Source organism: Gymnoscopelus microlampas (genome assembly GCF_963454915.1).
Source record: "Gymnoscopelus microlampas genome assembly, chromosome: 15".
NCBI classification, from domain to species: Eukaryota; Metazoa; Chordata; class Actinopteri; order Myctophiformes; family Myctophidae; genus Gymnoscopelus; species Gymnoscopelus microlampas.
In genome coordinates this window covers 32,813,270-32,834,843 of record NC_139952.1, presented here as the reverse complement: position 1 = coordinate 32,834,843, position 21,574 = coordinate 32,813,270, and the positions used below count along the sequence as shown (strand labels likewise).

The 21,574-nt window shown below is 43.4% G+C and overlaps 1 protein-coding gene across 1 annotated transcript; it reads right to left on the bottom strand.

The window, feature by feature from the left end:
- Positions 1-1,616: 1,616 nt before the first annotated feature.
- On the bottom strand, positions 1,617-19,957 carry LOC311061743 (uncharacterized protein). The gene is made up of 16 exons (XM_084080435.1): positions 19,851-19,957; positions 18,832-18,952; positions 18,377-18,499; positions 17,926-18,078; positions 17,320-17,544; positions 16,547-16,718; positions 9,140-9,245; positions 8,586-8,647; positions 5,617-5,668; positions 5,150-5,270; positions 4,623-4,745; positions 4,102-4,257; positions 3,549-3,794; positions 2,695-2,860; positions 2,357-2,462; positions 1,617-2,008 (listed from the first exon to the last, which is right to left on the bottom strand). The coding sequence occupies exons 2-16, from the start codon at positions 18,949-18,951 to the stop codon at positions 1,852-1,854; spliced, it is 2,088 nt and encodes a 695-aa protein (XP_083936561.1). The 5' UTR covers position 18,952; positions 19,851-19,957; the 3' UTR covers positions 1,617-1,851.
- Positions 19,958-21,574: the final 1,617 nt, after the last annotated feature.

Below are 21,574 nucleotides of genomic sequence, written 5' to 3'. Positions count from 1 at the left end.
TTGGTGTTATAGCCTCAAATGTGATGCGTTATTGAGACATGGAAAGAGGAAGAGCAATCATTCTACTTTTGTCAAGCAAGTTAACACCCGATACAACGATAACACTGTGACAGCTATTTCAAGTGGAGCAAACTAGACAAGTTGAGTGAGAAAGAGCTGAGTGCTGCACTGTGAGTGAGAGAAGGGGTTGCCACGTGTGGGAAATGGTGTGTGTGTGTGTGTGTGTGTGTGTGTGTGTGTGTGTGTGTGTGTGTGTGTGTGTGTGTGTGTGTGTGTGTGTGTGTGTGTGTGTGTGTGTGTGTGTGTGTGTGTGTGTGTGTGTGTGTTCACTGTGCCTTTGTGTCGCTGTGGACGATATAGATGCATGTTGTTTTCTTGAATTTACCACTAGGCACAGATGAGAAGGATACAGGAAGAGTGGGCACCTAGGAAAAGTGGGCACCTCTTTGTTAAATTGGCTATTGTTCCAAAATGTAAAAAAATAAATAATAATACTTTGGAAAATCGTCTTAAGTAATGTTAAGTACATAATTTGAACGTACAGTACATTATTATCAGACTTAAATTTACCTTTCAACTTGTTTATGCCACTGGCTGTACAAGTTTTTTGTAGCAGAAATATTAGGCCTTAATTGTTGAATGTTCAAGCATGTTCTATCAAAATTGCCAATTTAACGTCAAGGTGCCCACTGTTCCTCCCTGCCCACTCTTACGGTAACAGATGATGAAGAGTCATAGAAGGATGTGCAGCTGGTATTGATAATGAAGCAGTGGAGTGGTGAGACAGTTTAAAATATTCTGAATCTAGTATATTGAACAATTTATATTTGTGAACTGAATGTTGCACACACTAGAAGTGAGCATATACACAGTACCCACTGAAAAAGAAGTGGGTATACAGCTTATACCTTCATATACCACCACTTCACCATTGGATAAGATAAACCTTTATTGATCCTCAAGGGAAATTCAGAGATCCAATCAGTCCCTGTTTTAAAAGAGCACAGGTTCAGCACCTGCTCTTCTCTGGAGACTTCCTTCAGGGCAATTGTGTCTATGATGGAATAGTGGCAACAGAGCAGATGGGACAACTGGCGGAGGCCTGAGGCACCTTCCTCCATATGTCCACCTGATAGTTTAGTCATAAGATTAACATACATTCTAGAATGGCATCCCTATCCAGAGTTACTACCTTGGTTTGAATGAACTGATAATGACAATGAATGAACGTTTAATTTCTGCAGCATGAAGAAAATTGTGATTCTATTAAAGTTATTTCAGACACAATATCAATCCAAAAAGCGCTTGCAGCCGTGCACCAAAAATCGCTTACACCAGTGTGCAACAATGCTTTTAAAGATTTTAGTAGAAGTCCTTAGAATTTGTAATAAGTGCATAACTTAATGGGCCCGTCCAACCAGGTCGCGGACACCGACGGCTTGATTTATACTTTGTTGTATGATGGTGTCACGTACCAAAAATAGCAGGTCTACAAGTTCATCCCCAAGTTCTGTCTTGCCCAAGTTCTGATACAAAGCATATGGTGCTATGAATCAATGATAGCTCAGCTTTAAACATTTAAACATATAACATTACAAATAACAAATGGAGTCACAGAGGAGCACATAGTGCCGCCTGAGCACATCTATTTTAAACGGTGACCATAACATTCCAGTAAGTCAGTTTTTATGTAAATATACTCGAATAATGTACAAATAAGTCTGGCTTTCTTTTCAATAACAGTTTACTAGTCATGTTTTTATTTAATTTGGTGTAACATTTTACATATGAGCAGGTTCACACACAGTTTTTCAATGTTTTATCATTAGCCAAAACAGTAAAATAAATTCTTCAATTTTCCACTTTCTCTCGTGTTCCCCCTGTTGTACCTCCGCGTACCCCCATTTGAGGAACCTTGGGGTAGATAGCAAAGTTTGCAATTCCACAGAGATTGTTCTTGTTCCTGGCCATTCGAGCGTACCCTTCTTCACCCCATCCAGTCCCCCAGCTGGAAGCATAACACTCAGTTTAAATGTTTATAAATACCTGACTAGACTTGGCATTGAAAACATGCTACATTCATGTTCGGTTTCTCTCCACTGACTAATGGTTAGGACTAGTTTCAGAACTGATACTAAAATTACACTGGTTCTTTTAAGGCTCTGAGGCTTCTAACTTAGATATTTTAATCTCTAATGATCCATGAATAACATAGCCAAGGATCTGAGAAGGGCTCCATTGTTTATTCTAAAGTCTAGAGAGACTATTGACAAAAGGTGACCTGGCTTTTTCTGTACAGGATTTGGAATGCTGGAATCTAACTCTAAATGTTTTAGCATTAAGATGACTTATTCACCTGTTTTTCACGAGCCAGTAGTCTTGTCCGTTGGCTGCACCATAGCCCACCACTAGTACAGCATGACTTGTTTCCTCAGAGTTGCATTTTACATCATAATATACACCTGAAAGATCAATATGGTTCAATATGCACCTGATGGTTAGCAAAGGTGGTGTATTAGGAAGAATGAGGTGTAAACACAGTGCAACTATAATCTTCTAAACATCACATATCACGCTTTGTCCCTGACAGTATCATATTCTCACAACAATAAAATGTGATTCTGATTCTATTTACTGAGTGCACACACAGTACTTGTGTACAGTCATGTTAGATGCAGTATGTCTCAAACTTACCTCCTTTGTAGTGGTGAAAAGATGTCAGGTTGGCATCAATGCTTACAGCTACTGGCCCCACTGCTGCAACACTATGCATCAAAGTGTTCTCAATGCCACGTGGAAGGAACTGGTATCCATAGCAGTATGCAGCCCTTGCATACTTGGAATAGCGGCATTCCCCATCCTTAGGCAAGTGATCAAAAAGAGATTAACACTCACATTCTCCTCAGATCACATTGTAATTACTTCATTGGCATCGGAAGTGGCATATCATACTGTACATATTCTTTAAAGTAAAGAAGCAAATATGTATTTTTTAATTTATCTTGAAGCCACAGTTAAAGGAGAATTCCGCCCAACATTTTTCTTACCTTTTATAAGATATGATATCCTAGGACGAGTAGTACAGTAGAAAAAAATCATAACTCCATCCCGAGTCGACCACAGCTAAAAACCTGAGCCTATGGGACTGGTCTATTTTAAAAGATTATGGCCCAAATGGGCCACCGTAGTGTTGAAAAAGTGACGTGGATGACATCGCGGGTGAAATCTTGTCTTGCGAGACTTCCGGAGAGGCGCATCCAACATAAACACTGCGAAGTGTTTTCTGTCCATAAGAGCGTTAGATCTCACCCAAAAAACTAAAAACATACGCAATCTAGAGCAAGTTCCATAGACTCTGGTTTTTAGCTGCGGTCGACTCGGGATGGAATTATGATTACCACTCGTCCTAGGATACCATAATATCTTGAGTTAATTTAAGAGTGCAGATGTCTCCATTTTTCTTTTTCTGTTTTTTGTAACATGGCTACACTTTGCTTATGTTAAGCTCAACAAAATTATTTCTAATAATAAAAAAGAAAGAAGATAACCTTGTATTCATAGGGGTAAAATATTTCTGAGTCAATGCCTTTGTTGCGTTTGATGTAGTTGAAGGCTTTGCAGATATTTCCACCCTTGCAGCCATTGTTTCCATCTTTGAAGCTGCAGTCAATCAGGTTTTGGGGACTTAGGGGGATGAGGATACCTGTGTGTCTCTTCATTTGGCCCTCAAGGGCCCCTAGAGCGGCGAATGCCCAACATGACCCACACACTCCATTTGGAATTGTGTTTGTGTTCTAAAAACAGAGAAAGAGAGACATTTTAGAACCATCATGCTAAAAATTGGATCGCAGTGGATCTTGGCCTGGTCATTGACAAAATGAGTTATGTTGTCTTATTAAATATGTTTGATCCTGACTTCAAGTGAAATGCAGCATTTGGGTCCTGGTGCAAAACCAGTTGAGATTGAGAATCGCTGCCTGAGAGAGTCACTAATAATACAGTGCAAAATATACACATTGTTTACACTCAAGTCAAAAAAGAACTTGGAGGAGTTTACAGTGTTGCTCAATGCTTATCCCCTTATCTCACACTGTGGTGTACCTGGTTTCGGACTGGGCTGACCCTGCCTCTCTCCGTCCAATTCACAGCCTGAGGTGTTGGCCCTGTTTGCTTAAAGGTCACGTTCAAAGTCACGTCAAAAGGAATGTCGTTGTCCATCTTCACACCATTCAGTTGTGTGTTGATCTCCTCGGTTGTCTTGATAGACAAAATGTATATAAATATATGCAGTGTGTAAGAAAGCTTAGTTTTAGACCTGATCTTTTTTTACTGACCCAATTATGAGTTATTTACTCTTTTTCTGTGCACTCTGACACTTTCACATTTAAAGTATATTTTGGGTTTAAGTGTAAGCTATATGATAGCGATTAAAACAATGTCCATACTAAACTAATCTGGATGAATCAAGTGTGTAATGTAGCAGAAAATAATTATAATTGTAATTATCAAATGAATGGAATGTGCCATCTTAAATATCACCAAATGTGGTGACAAATTTCATCATTGCAATTTGATGAAATTGCAAAAACACCCGGGGTGGGGTAGAGTGGGGACAGACATACCATGTCAGCCAGCTGGTTGAGTCCCATGGTGAAGGTGTGCAGTCCTGCTGAGGCCTCCTGGTTGTGTTTCAGTATCAGCTTCAAGTTCTTCTCCCAAACCATTCTCCTGTAGACCATCTCATCCTGAAACAAGCACACTGACTTATTAGTGTGTGTGTGTGTGTGTGTGTGTGTGTGTGTGTGTGTGTGTGTGTGTGTGTGTGTGTGTGTGTGTGTGTGTGTGTGTGTGTGTGTGTGTGTGTGTGTGTGTGTGTGTGTGTGTGTGTGTGTGTGTGTGTGTGTGTGGCATGTGCAAATTCTACTGAGAAATAGCCTAACTTCCCAGGTTTATTTCAAAACACTAAGAAACTTCAACTAAATTAAACTTTTGTATAATTGGCCCTCAATGATGGCATGGTACATATATTTTATTTGATTTTATATACCATAGCATGCTTTGTTTTAATTCACACTTCCCAGGTTTCACCTGTGTGTGAGTGTGCATGTGACGGGGGGGAGAAAAATGAGTAAAGTATTCAATATTTTACCTGATCCTGGTAAATCTTCTGATGCTCCGTTTTCCAATCTTCCCATTGTTCATTTAAGTCAGAGAACAACTGACCGAGAACGGGAACTGTCAAAAGCAGGACAGCAACCAAGATGTGCATGCTGAAACAATGCAAATGACACTGGTGGTCACAATAATGATTAAATAATTATGCTTTGACAATTTTGAAGACCAGCAGCAGAATAATCCCTTCTAACTCACCATCTACCCCTTATTTCAGCATTTAGTTTAATGATATGTTAAATAAATCGAAATTCTATTTAATACTTAATATTATAATCTGCTTATAAAACTGTATAATTAAGTACTCGCTAAATATTCATAATGTCAAGTATCATAATGCTTAATAATTGCTGGACACAGACATTGTTGCATGGATCATAGTTTATTATAATTCTGTTGTAATACATTCTAGTAATTTGATAATAGGTGGAGAAAAGAACATACCTGGCTGTAATCAAATTGGTTGTGGTCGTCAAATTGGTTGTGGTCCCTTGTCCTGGAAAGGGAGCTCAAAGCTCACTTTTATCATGCTACACCGCAAAAAAATTGTTGAACTTTTTTCACACTCACAAGGGGAAGTAATGTTTAACTGCTTTCTTTGCATTTCTCTGCCCATGGATGGTCATCATCACACCATGACTGTGATGTCCGTTAGTTCTGGTCACTCTGTAGTGTGCAAAATTGAACTCTCAGAATTTTACTACCGTATGTAGAAAATGTTCACCCAAGCTAGGGGAAGTATTGTTTCCTGATAACACCCTTTTTCGTTGTGGTTTTCTTTTTGTGTGAATCTAATTTCAAACATACTGTGCACAGTAACCAAATGTCGTTATACTCTGGTCTGTCCAGACTTCCCTTGTAATTCAAAGAATGCAAAGTTTTCTGAACATTTTCTTTAGATTATTGTACCCAGACTGCTGTGATCCACTTGAACACAAGCAACTGATAGATAGGCTATGTTGCGGAGCAGGCCTGTAATTTCATCATTTTAGGTGCAAGGTCACTTGGCCTTTGGAGTTGTCAATTATTAAAGTCACTGAATTATTGGACAGCTCTACCAGGCCCAGGGGCCCAAGAGCTCAGGGGGCCTCTAAGCCAGAGCCTCTGCATGAAGTGGCTGTTATTGTGTTTGTAATCGGCACAACGCCTCACATTGCGAGGCGTTGTGAGCTTGTAGATCTGCTATTTTCACAATATCTATCTGTGGAACCGAGTCAAACTAAATTGACTCAACTCTCAACTCTGCATTCCAAGTGTGGATCAGTGTGGGGGGTCCCCAGTTCAAAGAGGGGTCCCCAGTTCAAATATGATTATTTTGGAGGGGTCCCCAGTTCAAATATGATTATTTTGGGGGGTCACGGCCTGAAAAGGCTGAGAACCACTGGGTTAGTGAACATGAGCCAATAAAACTCAATTTCCCAGCATACGCCACGTCAGCAGATATTCTCTGAAGCTCCATGGAAACCAAGGAAGCTTTTGAAAGGAAAGGACATACATTCCGTCCGTTCTCTAGTCTAGATATCCCCAGGGTGGGAAAACTTGCACCGGAAGTTTAGTGAAATACATTGCAGTGGATGGAGCCGGCTGTAGCAGCTCATGAACAAACATTATTTCTGAATTATTGAGACCATTGTAAAATAATCGCTTCTGGAAAAGAAAAGAAAACATATCACACATTTTTTTCTGCTGTCTTGTTTTTCCATGTACACTCTACATAATTTTATTTAGGTATCCAAAGAGCAGAGAGAGGAAGATTCTCACTCGGCAGCCAGACTGTTGACAGTCACTGATTGACAGCTGCCTGTGCTGCCATTTGCCATTTACCTTCATATACCACCACTTCACCATTAGATAAGATAAACCTTTATTGATCCTGGAGGAGTCCGTGCATTAAAAGAGCACAGGTGCAGCACCTGTTTTTCTTTGGAGACTTCCTTCAGGGCAATTGTGTCTATGATGGAATAGTGGCAAGTCTGCCAACAGAGTAGATGGAGGCCTGAGGCACCTTCCTCCATTATGTCCACCTGGTACTTTAGTTATAAGATTAACGATTAATGGTATCTCTTCCCAGAGTTACTACCGTGGTTTTATCCTATGCATTATGAATGAACATTTGAATGAACATTCTGCAGCATAAAGAAATTTGTGATTCTATTAAAGTTATTTCAGACATAATATCAATCCAAAAAGCGCTTGCAGCCGTGCACCAAAAAGCGCTTACACCAGTGTGCAACAATGCTTTTACATTTTTTTAGAAGAAGTCCTTAGAAATAAGTGCATAACTTAATGGGCCCGTCCAACCAGGTCGCGGACACCGACGGCTTGATTTACTTTGTTGTATGATGGTGTCACGTGCCAAAAATAGCAGGTCTACAAGTTCATCCCCAAGTTCTGTCTTGCCCATGTTCTGATCCAAAGCATATGATGCTATGAATCAATGATAGCTCACCTTTAAACTTTCCTTCCAAAAGTTTGCAGGATTGTTTTGTATTGCCCCAAATCATGAACACAGCGTGTGATTTCCGTGAACCTCATCCAATATGGAATCATACGTCATAGATACCTGACATCATAGACTGGCCACATGAAGTCCAAAATGAAATCCACATGGGAGCCACGTCGTTCTAAGTAAAGTAAGCCTTGCCAAGCCATGAGGCAGATAGGCAGCTTGATGTACAAGTACAACCCCTGGACATGACACTAGTATGTCGCAGGAACTTACCCCCAATCCAACCCTTGATGCTGAGTGCCAAGCAGGGAGGTATCAAGGGGTTATCCTTTCAATAAAGGTGCTATACTTTGGGTCCCATTTTTAGAGTCGTTGATGTGACGTGGCCGCGGATCAAACCCTGGCCTCCCAATCTCAGGGTGGACACTCTAACCGCAAGGCCACTGTGCTGTTCATTAGGAATTTAGCTTAAATCTTACACACTATCAAAACACAACTGTCCTTTATTTTACATATTTAAGTTCACATGAATCAAGGGAGGCTTTTCTCGGCTTTTCTAAGTAATGCGAGCAGCTTCTGCAAACTAAGCTGACCACAATGCCAGGGCACATAGGGTAACTTTGGTCCCATCGCTTAGTCTCTTCTAATTATACAAAGGTGTTAAAACCACAGTGCTCAAGTAAAGCACACGCCTTTCACACATCATGTCAGCATGTTTAGAGAAGATAGAAAACTTTCCAACGTGTTGACCTTACTGGCATGTAGTCACAATTCTATGATTAAGGTGTTTAATGTAGCACATTAATATATGAAAGATAATACATTGTCCTAATCATAAGAAAAATTGCATTGGTTGCATATTTGTCTTGCAGGGAATCTCTGTACGTATCCATACTGTACGTACAATCAGGGTTGACAGTCATCCAACTTCACACTATAGGGTAGACTGCGCGGTTGGCAATGCCACACAGATTCTTGTTCATGGCCATTCGAATGTATCCTTCTTCACCCCATGCAGTCCCCCAGCTGGAAACAGAACACTCAGTTTGAATGTTTATTATAAATACCTTATCAGATTGACATGGAAAACATACTGCATTCACATTTTCTTTTCAATAATGGTTAGCCATTTGTCAGTGAACTAGTACAGAACTGATATTAAAATTCCACTGGTTCTTTTAAGGCTCTGGCCTCTATGTGACAGTATATTATTTTAATCTCTTTTGATCCAGAGCACAGCCAAGGACCTGAGCAGGACCCTATTAAAACCATATTTAAACCCTATAGGCTTTATCTGTGCAGCCTTTGGAATGTTTCAATGAGTCTAATGTGGCCAAGATGGAGTTTGAATTTGAATGAGCTTATATAGGAGGGGACATGTCTGATCGAATAGCAAATATCTAAATATTGAATCAAGTAACTTAAAAAATGTTTGTGGTGCACACAAAAGGCATAGTAGATGTTAAAATGGCCCCAAGTGTTTTAAAGTGAAATACCCCTTTAAGATAAATTATTTACCTGTTTTTCACGAGCCAGTACTCTTTATCTCTGGCTGTACCATAGCCCACCACTAGTACAGCATGATTTGTTTGGTTGGAGAGGCAGTCTTTTACATCATATACACCTAAAATGGTTTGAAATGCAACTGATGTTAACAAAGGTGGTGTATAAACAAAGAGGTGAAAACACAATGCCACTAAAATCTTGTATCCATAATTGGACACTGAAAATGAACTACCACTGTTGCTTCTTATTTAAATTCGGGCAGTAGCATTAACCATTGATGGCAATGCTACTATTAAAGACAGATAATCGGCTGGTTGTTGTTAAACCTCACAGTTTAAACAATTTATGGGTAATTTATGGCTAATCCATTTATGGCTAATGCTGGCAAGTATGCCCTGAATGTTCGCTACAGCTACTATTATAGCTCATGTGCCCATTCTGTTCTGGGGTTGTACTTTACAGTAAGTGAGTAACTTTATGATGGTGTCACACTGTACCTTAATTTGTCTGGGAAATTGTACTGTAGCGGTTAAAGTTTGCTTTTGAAGAGTTTCAGATGGAAATTATGATTTTCAGAATTTTTAACCAATCAACTCCAATTCACTCCAGTTTGGCAGGTTTTTGATTGATTGATTGATTGATTGATTGATTGATTGAAATCAATTGTTGCAGAATGCTGTGGTAGCATCTTAAAATGTTGAAAATGAAAATGAAGTCCTGGTCTGTTCAAAATACATGTGTGTAAGTAACATGTATTTTGCTTAACATGTATATGCGTGCCAACTTTGTTGGCTAATTCTTGTTTGCAAATCATGTTCTACTAATGTTTTTTATTGTGTTATAGAGGCCTCATATAAGCCCTTTAGGCTTCTTGTTTACTCCTGGCACTTTTCCTATCTATATGTTGTGTACTGTTTTTTGTATTGTTTTTCCAATTTGTACTAAATAAATCAAATCAAGTCAAATAATCGTGATGAGGTCACAATGAGCTAAATATGTAATCCCAGGTTTATCTTTATGCCCAAATACTTAGCCCGATAGGTCGCTCACCTCTTTAGTAACCATGACGATTTAATGTGGCTAATCGAATGATGGGAAATAAACAATATGTTTATAGTAGTTGTCTAAAACATAGTTGTTCTATAACAATACAAAAATCAATTCAATCTATTCTATTCAATTAAAACAAAGACGAGATACTGCATACTGCGTGATACTGCAAATGCAGCATGAAATGCAGGCATGATGTCACGATTTGCAAAACTGGCAGACCCAAATGCAGACACGACACTTAAAGATAGTCCAAGGGTTTTTATTCAACAAAGAGGAACGGGGGGGGGGTAGGTGTAGTCCTCTGGAGTGAAGGTTGTAGGCAGGCTGAGCTGAAGGCAAACAGGAGGGCAGGTAGGCAGGCAAGCAGGCAGGCAACTGAAGAAGAGGAAAACAGGCGTGAGTCAAAAACCAAAAACACAGGGAGCAAAAACACTAACTCAAATAAGCTAGAATGCACTCTGAATACTAGGAGTAACAGGCTAGAAGCGTTACCGCACGGAGACTGTGAAAACGATCTGGCAGCGCGTCAGCAGAAGACCAGGGCTTTTATAGAGTGGAGGTTGATGAGCAGATGGCAGGCAGGTGAGTGAGATGAGATGACCAGAGCCAGGTGCGTCAATCTGGGAAGCCAGGAAGCCTACGCCCACACATGCCCAAACACAGACAGACAGACAAATACATAGACACACACAGGACACTGGCAGGGACCATGACAGTGCCCCCCCCTTAAGGAACGCCCCCAGGCGATCCACCAGGCTTGTCAGGGTGCCCACGGCGGAAATCTGAGATGAGGGACGGATCCAGTATGAAGCGACGCGGCACCCAGCATCGCTCCTCAGGCCCGTAACCTGCCCAATCCACAAGATACTGGAACCCCCTACCCCGGCGACGTACGTCCAGCAGCCGCCGGACGGTGTAGGCTGGGTGGTCATCAATGACACGGGGGGGCGGGGGGGCCACATCTGGAGGAGAAAGTGGGCTGGTCACAACTGGTTTCAGCCGGGAGACGTGGAAGGTGGGATGGATCTTCATGTGAGGGGGTAACTTGAGCTTGACCGCAGTAGGGTTGACGATGGAGAGGATCTCATAAGGACCAACAAAACGGGGCGAGAGCTTCCTGGAGTCAGTCTTCAGGGGGAGGTCCTTGGAAGACAGCCACACACGTTGGCCTGGCTGGTACAGTGGTGCTGGAGTTCGATGGCGGTCAGCAAAGCGCCGATTACGGTCCACTGAGCCAAGCAGGGCGGCCCGCATATCCTTCCACACCTTTCGACAACGCCGCAGGTGCTTCTGGACTGAAGGAACAGCAATGTCGGCCTCTTCAGCTGGAAACAGTGGCGGTTGGTAACCCAGGGAACCCTCAAACGGTGACAGACCTGTGGCAGTGCAAGGCAGGGAATTGTGGGCATATTCAATCCACACCAGGTGGGTGCTCCAGGCAGAGGGATTCTTGGCAGCGACACACCGGAGGGCCACTTCCAGATCCTGGTTGGCCCGTTCTGTTTGCCCGTTAGTCTGAGGATGGTAACCAGATGACAAGCTTACAGAGGCCCCAAGGGCACGACAGAAGGCCTTCCACACCTGGGAGATGAACTGGGGTCCTCTGTCAGAGACGATGTCCACAGGTATCCCATGGAGCCGGAACACATGGTGCACCATTAGGTCAGCTGTCTCAAGGGCTGAGGGTAGCTTGGGGAGAGCCACGAAATGAACTGCTTTTGAAAATCTGTCCACAATGGTGAGTATAACTGTATTACCTTGGGACAGAGGGAGCCCAGTAACAAAGTCTAGGGCCAAGTGGGACCAGGGGCGACTAGGAACTGGCAAGGGACGGAGCAGACCAGCAGGCGGCTGGTTCGATGACTTTCCTCGAGCACATGCAGAGCAGGCGGAAACAAAGGCCCGTGTATCGGCGGTCATGGTAGGCCACCAGAAGTGCCGCTTGAGGAGGGACAGGGTGCGGCTGATTCCTGGGTGGCATGCAAAGCGAGACGTGTGAGCCCAGAGGAGAACCTCAGAGCGGACAGATTCAGGCACAAAAAGTCGGTTAGCAGGGCCAATACCTGGATCTGGTTGATCCTGCTGAGCCCTACGAACCAGCGACTCGATCTCCCACGTCACTGCTGCCACCACACAGGACGAGGGAAGGATGGGCTCGGGACTGGAGGAACCCTCAGGGGAGTATTGCCGTGACAGGGCATCAGGTTTGACATTGCGGGAGCCTGGACGGTAGGTTAAGGTGAACCGGAACCGGCCAAAGAACAGCGCCCACCGGGCTTGGCGGGAGTTGAGTCTCTTGGCAGATTGAATGTAGGCGAGGTTCTTGTGATCTGTCCATACAACAAATGGGTGTTCTGCCCCCTCTAGCCAATGTCTCCACTCCTCCAAAGCCATCTTGACTGCAAGCAGTTCCCGGTTCCCCACGTCGTAGTTGCGCTCAGCAGGGTCCAGGCGATAGGAGAAGAATGCACAGGGATGGAGTTTCTGGTCATCGGCTGAACGCTGGGACAGGACGGCCCCCACCCCGGAGTCTGAGGCGTCCACCTCCACAGTGAACTGACGCGAAGGATCGGGGTGAATGAGGACAGGGGCCGTGGTGAAACGCCTCTTCAGCTCCTTGAAGGCAGCCTCCGCCTCTGCAGTCCAAGCAAAGCGAATGGACGTAGATGTCAGCTTGGTAAGGGGTGCAGCTACACGGCTGTAGTTTCTGATAAAACGGCGGTAGAAGTTGGCAAAACCCAAAAAACGCTGAAGATCCTTCAATGTAGTGGGTTGAGGCCATTCCTCCACTGCTTGCACCTTCGCAGGGTCTGCTTTCATCCGGCCACTCTCGATGATAAACCCAAGGAATGTAGTTGAGGTGACATGGAACTCACACTTCTCAGCCTTGCAGTAGAGTCTGTTCTCCAGGAGACGCTGAAGCACCTGCCTGACGTGCTCAACGTGCTCCTCTTTGTTGCGGGAAAAGATCAGGATGTCATCTAGGTAAACAAACACACAGCGATTTAGCAGATCACGGAGGACATCATTTACAAGGGCTTGGAAAACGGCTGGTGCATTAGTTAACCCAAAGGGCATGACAAGATATTCAAAATGACCAAGGGGGGTCTTGAAAGCAGTTTTCCATTCATCTCCTGCCTTGATGCGAATTAAATGATAAGCATTACGTAAATCTAGCTTGGAGAAAATAGTAGCTCCCTGAAGGGGCTCAAAAGCAGAGGCAATTAGCGGTAATGGATACTTGTTGTGAATAGTGACATCATTTAATCCACGATAATCAATGCAGGGACGGAGAGATCCATCCTTCTTACCCACAAAGAAGAAGCCGGCCCCCACCGGGGAGGATGAAGGGCGGATGAGGCCCGCTGCCAGGGATTCATGAATGTACCTCTCCATGCTCTCTCTCTCAGGACGGGACACATTGTACAGTCGACTAGAAGGGAGTGGGGCTCCAGACATCAGGTGGATGGCACAGTCATAGGGCCGGTGAGGTGGGAGTGACAGAGCACGCTGTTTGCTGAATACCTCACCGAGGTCATGGTAAACAGTAGGAATTCTAGACAGATCAGGAGGCTCATAGATGGCTGGGGAGCAGGTGCTCTCAGACGGAGAGCGGGCAGAGCGCAGACAGGTAGAGAGGCAGTAGGAGCTCCAGCCCACTACCTTGCCTGCCGCCCAGTCAATATGGGGGTTGTGGAGCCTTAACCAGGGTTGGCCAAGGACAATGGGCGCAAGAGGTGAGGATATGACATGGAACTGGATGTGTTCATGGTGGTTACCAGAAACAATGAGATGAACAAGCACGGTGCGATGGGATACTTGAGCAAGAAGGCGACCAGTGAGGGCATTGGCTCGCAGGGGCGAGGGAAGAGGCTCGAGGGATATGCCTGCCTGGGAGGCAACAGTTGAGTCAATAAAGTTTTCATCTGCCCCCGAATCAACCAGGGCAAGCAACGACAAGGACTGAGAGTGCCACCGAAGAGTGGCAGAAAACTGCATACGACACCGGGAATCAGGGGAAGAGACTGCTGGGCTCACCAGAATCCCCACTGCTACTGGTGAGCCTCCTCTTTTGGTCGCAAGGGGCAGGAGGCACGGAAATGGCCCTGTTGCCCACAGTAGATGCACAACCTCGATTGAATCCGCCGAAGGCGCTCGTCAGAAGAGAGGCGACCTAGTTGCATGGGCTCTTCACCTGGGGGACCGGGGGACAAGGCTTGAAGTACGGGCCGTCTGGGTTCCTCCGGCAGAAATCCACTGTTTCCCCCCACAGAGGACGCTGTGGACCTTGGGGGAAGGGGTTCCACTTGCCACTGGGCCATCTGGTCAGAGATCTTGATGGCGGTGATAATGGCCTCGTCTAAGGAAAGCTGCACCTCCCTCAGGGCGATCTCTCTGCCAATGACTCGGTTGAGCCCACTCTGGAAAGCGGCGAGCAGCGCCTGGTCATTCCAACCAGACTCGACGGCGAGGGAACGGAACTCGCTGGCGAACTCTCTCACAGAACGTCTGCCTTGCCGGAGTCTCAAAAGCTGCTGACCGGCCTGTGGTCCACGAATGGGATGGTCATAGATCCGCTTGAGCTCGCCGGCAAAAAGGGCGAAAGACTGAACTGTGGGGGAACCCTGCTCATGCAGGGCGTTGAAGTAACTGAGGGGGGGACCTCCAGAAGATTGGCAATAAAGGCTATTTTGGCCGCCTCTTCGGCAAACCGGAATGGCTGAGCATTAAAAGTGAGCTGAACTTGGGTTAGGAACTCACGGCAGGTGTTCGCGTTGCCAGAATACTTTGCAGGAGGGGGAATACGAGGCTCGGCTGCTCGGACAACCGGTGCTGCGGGAGGGGCAAATCCAAGTGGTTGAGGTGGCTCTGGTTGTGGAGGCTGCGGAGGTGCAGCGCTGATGGCAGCCAGTTGAGTGGAAATCCTAGTCACCTCGTCATGCAGAGTCTGAAGATGTTGTTGGTGTTTTCCCAGACGCTGTCCCTGGATGCCTACAGCTTCCTTAATCTTGTCGAAGTCTGCTGGGTCCATTCTGGCCAGATCGTTCTGTCACGATTTGCAAAACTGGCAGACCCAAATGCAGACACGACACTTAAAGATAGTCCAAGGGTTTTTATTCAACAAAGAGGAACGGGGGGGGGTAGGTGTAGTCCTCTGGAGTGAAGGTTGTAGGCAGGCTGAGCTGAAGGCAAACAGGAGGGCAGGTAGGCAGGCAAGCAGGCAGGCAACTGAAGAAGAGGAAAACAGGCGTGAGTCAAAAACCAAAAACACAGGGAGCAAAAACACTAACTCAAATAAGCTAGAATGCACTCTGAATACTAGGAGTAACAGGCTAGAAGCGTTACCGCACGGAGACTGTGAAAACGATCTGGCAGCGCGTCAGCAGAAGACCAGGGCTTTTATAGAGTGGAGGTTGATGAGCAGATGGCAGGCAGGTGAGTGAGATGAGATGACCAGAGCCAGGTGCGTCAATCTGGGAAGCCAGGAAGCCTACGCCCACACATGCCCAAACACAGACAGACAGACAAATACATAGACACACACAGGACACTGGCAGGGACCATGACACATGATTTCTTTTCATTTCTTCTTTTTTTCCTTTTATTTTTTAGTAAATATTCCTTCAGCTTTATTAATTATTGTCTCCGCCAGGCCGAAAGGCATGGCGAGATGTTTTACCCCCTGTCCGTCCGTCCGTCCGTGTGTCCGTGTGTCCGTCCGTGTGTGTCTGTCCGTCCGTCCGTCTGTGAACAGCCAACTGTGGACACACACTCCCTGGATGCCAATTCAGAACCTCTGTCCCAAATTCTTCACACGGGCCTGTTATAGCGCCACCAGGAGGCCGATTTGTGCAAAACCCATTTTTTTTTACATTACTCCTACAGATTTTATCCAAACGTCATGCAGGTACACAGTATCTCTATAGTCATGTGATCAACACGGATCTGTCCGATTTTCCATATTCCATCCTCATTGGCTAAGGTTGGCTTCCAAAGTCCGGTCCGTTTTGAACAGAATGTCTCAAATCATGAACGCAGCGTGCGATTTCCATGAAAATTTAAACGCACATTCCCACTAGGCCGAAGAAGAAATGCCACCCTTTTCACATTGGCCTGTTATAGCGTCACCAGCAGGTCTAATTTAGCGAAACACATTTTTGAAACAAAATGACTCAAATCATGAATGCAGTGTCCGAATGCCGTGGAAGGCCTAAGAATAAATGGCACCCTTTTCACATTGGCCTATTATAGCGCCACCAGGAGGCCACAATAACGTACCTGACCTGGCGGAGATCTGTGCTCCGACGAGCACTTTTTCTAGTTATTATTATTATTGTTGTTGTGTTGCATGTGTCTCGAACTTACCTCCTTGATAATGCTTAAAACTTGTCAGATTGCCATAAATGCTCACAGCTACTGGCCCCAATCTTGCAACAGCATACTTCAAAGAAATCTCTTCGCCGCGGGGAAGGAATTGGTGTCCAAAGCAGTGTCCAGCATTTCCCTTCTTGTTATAGCGACATTCCCCTTTCTTAAGCTTAAGTGACATAGCAGTGACAAATTAGATTAATCACACACACACTTTACTCAGAATTACATAAAAATTACTTTATCGCTATCAAAAGTGACATATCATACTGTATATATTTTTTTAGGCTTATTTATCTTATATAGTTAAGTATTTAGGTTTTTCAGATTGAAAGTTTTGTACAACTTTCCTATGAGTGCCATATAATACCCTCAAGTTTGGCAGCATTAGCCTATCTTAAACTTCTTTTTCATTTTGTAATTTTACATCCAAAGGAATACAATTGTAAGACATTCCCAGTATTGTAGTGTTGTTTCTTCTATGAAGAATTGGTGGGCTATGGACAGTTCAGAAACCTGCCTACAAATGACATCATCGATGGGATTTCCCCCAAAAACATTTTATGACTTTGAAATCACCAAACCTAATGATGTCACTGGTAGGCAGGCTTCTGAACTGGCAACAGTCCTCCTCTAGACAGAAATAGTGCCATCTTATAATGAGCATTTAATGAAGACCAATTACATGAAGATAGGTTGAAAAAGAGTGAAGTGGTCCTTTAAGCTCAACACAATTGTTTGTTAACAATAAAAATAAATAAAAAAATAACCTTGTGTTCATAGGGGTAGGAGCACTCAGAGTCAATGCCTTCATTGCGGCTGATGTAGTGGAAGGCTTTGTATACCCATCCACCTTGACAACCGAGATTTCCATCCTTGGTGCTGCAGTCAATCAGGTTTTGGGGACTTAGGGGGATGAGTCTACCCGTTTTTCTCTTCATTTGGCCCTCAAGGGCCCCCACAGCGGCGAATGCCCAACATGACCCACATTCTCCCTTTAGATTTCATGTGTTTGTTTACACAAAAGAGGAAGAGAAAGAGAGACATTTCTGAACCATCACGTCAAATTACACTACCTTTTAGAGCAGTGTTTCTCTACCAGTATCCTGGGACAAAAAAAGTGGATTGCAGTATATATTGGCAAGGTCGTAGACAAAATGAGTTATGTTGTGTTATTAAATATCTTTGCTTCTGACTTCATGTGAAATGTAGCATTTCAGTCCTGGTGAAAAACAGTTGAGAATCACTGTCTCAGAGAGTAGTCACTAATACACTGCAACATATACACATTGTTTACACTCATTTGACTCAATGAGTCAAATGAATTTTACAGTGTAGCTCAATAGTTTATCCCCTTATCTCACACTGCGGTGTACCTGTTTTCGGACACGGCTGACCCTGCCTCTCTCCCTCCAGTCCATTCTACGAGGCAAGTGCAAGCCACTGGCTTGCTTGAAGGTCACATTTTTTGAATCAATATCGTCCTCCGGCATGAAACCATACATCTTTGTGTTGAACTCCTCAGTTGTCTTGATAGATAAAAAAAGGGTTCCACAAATATATGTTGTATGTGTTATATCTGAGTTAAAAGTATGTTTTGTGCTTTACTATCTATATGATAGCAGAACATAGCATTCTACTGTATACATTGTCAGATGAATGAATAAGTGTGTCATACGAAATACAACCACAGTGCGGTGACGAATGTAATCATAGCAATTTTAAGAAACACTCTGTTTAGGGCCGGTCTGTAGCTGAAAATATTGATGAAACCTAGGTATGAGAGTATGAATGCATCCTTGCTGTTGTGCGTGAGGACAGACATACCATGTCAGCCAAGTGGTTGAGTCCCATGGTGAAGGTGTGCAGCCCTGCGGAGGCCTCCTGGTTGTGTTTCAGTATCAGCTTTAAGTTCTTCTCCCAAACCATTCTCCTGTAGACCATCTCATCCTGAAACAAGCCCACCGACTGATTAGTGTGCATGCGTGTGTGCGTGCCTGAGTGCATGCATGCATGTGTGTGTTGCTCTCTACATGGCACTGGAAGTGAACATGTTTATACAGTGGCTATTTTGCTCTCACCGTCACCTCACACTCGGGTGGATGTGAAATGGAGGTGAAATGTTTCGAGTATGATTGGGTCCTTCAAAGATGACATGGTATATATATATATTATTTTATATAGGTTTGATTTGTTTTAATTCATGGAGCCCAAATTTCACCTGTGTAAGAGTGTGCATGTGAGAGACAAAATGAACAAATGGAAAGTACTTAATATCTTACCTGATCCTGGTAATTCTTCTGATACTTGGATTTCCAATCTTCCCATTGTTCATTTAAGTCAGAGAACATCTGACCGAGAACAGGAACGGTCAAAAGCAGAACAGCAACCAAGATGTGCATGCTGAAACAATAAAAATGACTCTGGCGGTCACAATAATTATTGAATATGATTTTGATTTTGCTCTGGCGATTTTGACAAAGATTATAGAAATGTCTTCGCAATTCATCAGTGATACCAATCTGAGAACATAACATTGTCAATGCATCGTGAATCACACGTCTAAAGAAAGTTAAGGATCTTATATCATGGATGACAGCAACTCCCAATAATACACTGTAGCTGTTCAAATTATTGTGTTCTTTTGTCCTAACATTATTATTTGCTGTCATCCATGATGATGTCACACTGACACACTAATATGATCTGAGTGTTGTTTGAAAAGTTTTTGATTTGACCCGACACACACACATTAAACACCCAGTTTTTCTAGCACCAGTGTCTGTATTAAAAGCAAATTTATTTGGTAATTAAATTACCCCTTAAATCTCTCCTTCTACCCTCTACATTTAGGTTAAAGATTAGACATTTCAGGGATTATTTATCCTAATTATAGGACAAACAAAGCAATAACCAATGTAATTTGCTATTCTGTAAAGCAAGGAATCATATTTAACCTGGACAGGTTCTAGCTTCTGTTCTGGGCCTATAACACATATTTTGATAGATGAGTTTGTATACATTATTATACTAGTTAACAGCTGTTGGAAAATTTGGTTTCGCACAATAATCTAATTTACACTTTTTCAATTAAGGTAACTCTGCTCCCTCATTAAAAAGATGAAGTTCACCATCTTGTTTTTCTGTCTAACTTAGTAAATCGTTTCTATATTCTTACTCTCATCTCTGTACATCTAAACTTTGTCTTGTACTGGAATCTCCTTCCCAGAGTACAACAGTATTATTGATGCCTCTTTGTTAAATATATTGCTGCAAATAAGAAAAATGAGTCTAAACATACCTTGCTGTAATCAAGTGGATTGTGGTCCCTTGTCCTTGAAAGGGAGTTTCAGGTTCACTTTTATCATGCTACACTGGAAAACCCAGAGTGTTAATTTAACTCCTAGAGTGTGAAAATGTACCCATTCGTACAATTTCATAGTTAAATGAACACTCCAAATTTTACTATGTTATGGAAATGTTCACACTTGGAATGGGAAGTAATGATTACTGATAGGCTACAAAATGCTTTCTTTGCATTTCTCTGGAGCTCTGTGAATTCATTGGTCAGTTTATTTTGTAAGCGTTTGTTTTTTTTTGTTTTCATTTTCAGGAAATGAGACACATAAGCAGTGTGTCATTTGCAAGCAGTCTTTATAAAGAAGGTCACTGGGCGGCAGTGGCTCAGGGGTAGAGTGGCCGGTAGAGTGGCCGGATCACCGGATGGAAGCCGCGAGGTTTCCAGTTCGATCGCGGGCTCCCCCAGAGTTAGTGTCAAAGTGTCCTTGAGCAAGACGCTGAACCCCTAATTGCTCCCGATGAGCAGGTTGGTGCCTTATGGTTTCCGCCGCCATTGGTGTATGAATGTGTGTGTGAATGGGTGAATGTAATGCACAATCTATGTAAAGCGCTTTGGATAAAAGCGCTATATAAATGCACCATTTACCATTTCTTTACCATTCATCAGTATTAACAGAGGGATGGATGGATCATAATGTAAAGGAAAAAAACAGCATACATGATCTTTGTAAGATGCAGGGACCTCACGAGCCACAAGAAAAGAACAGCATCAGTGCACCTTTGCAATGATTGCACAAGTCTCTGGGAATGGAACACCATTCTAACAAAACATAGTCCCTCATTTGGTGTCTAGCTGATAGTGATGGAGAGCACTGTGTAACATGTTGTTAGTCCCATATCTCCCATATAGATGTTCAATTGGTTTTAAATATGGTGAGGGTCATAGCATTCAGTATATTTTTTCAAACCATTCAGTGAACCGTTGTGCCCTGTGCATTGTCATGCTGGAAGATACTGTACTACTCTCAACAGGATATATATAATAACTTTGCTCATAATAACTTTGTATTCATTTGCAGTGACAGCATAATAGGGCCGCTGAACACTCTCACTGTTGTAGTCAATTAATTCAGGCATGTACCGTTCTCTTGTGGAGAATATGGTGAAGGATGTCTCATATCACATTTTTCAATGTCTGTGTAGAACAGTACCCCGCTGAACTCTCAAATCTGCACTTGTCTTTGTAATGAGGGGTTTATACACTGCAACCCTAACATCCTTCTTCATGTAGTTGTCAATGGACTTTTATGGATGACACGGTCTGAGCACTTCCTGCATTGACATTTTCAGACACCTGAGGAAGTAGTACTTCTGTTTTTCCGTATATCGAATGTGCACTTTTGACCATAATTTCCTACTTCTAGTGTCTTTTCTACACCTGGAAATGCAGATGTCACTTTAATAAGTGTTGATCACTATTAATCACCTATTGAAACACTAGCCAGTTGATCAGTCTTTGTGATTGAAGCCCCTGTCATTTGTGCTCCATTAACGGACAATTTGTCATAGTAAGATGTTTTTTTCTTGCCCTCTTGATCCAAAATCAAGGGTCTGCTTAGCATTTGTATACATGCCACAGAGCATGATTGGATGTGAATTGCTTCATTGTCTCCTCCAGGCCGGACAGCCAGATGGCCGATGGCCGGAGACTATGTTTTCGCCCCA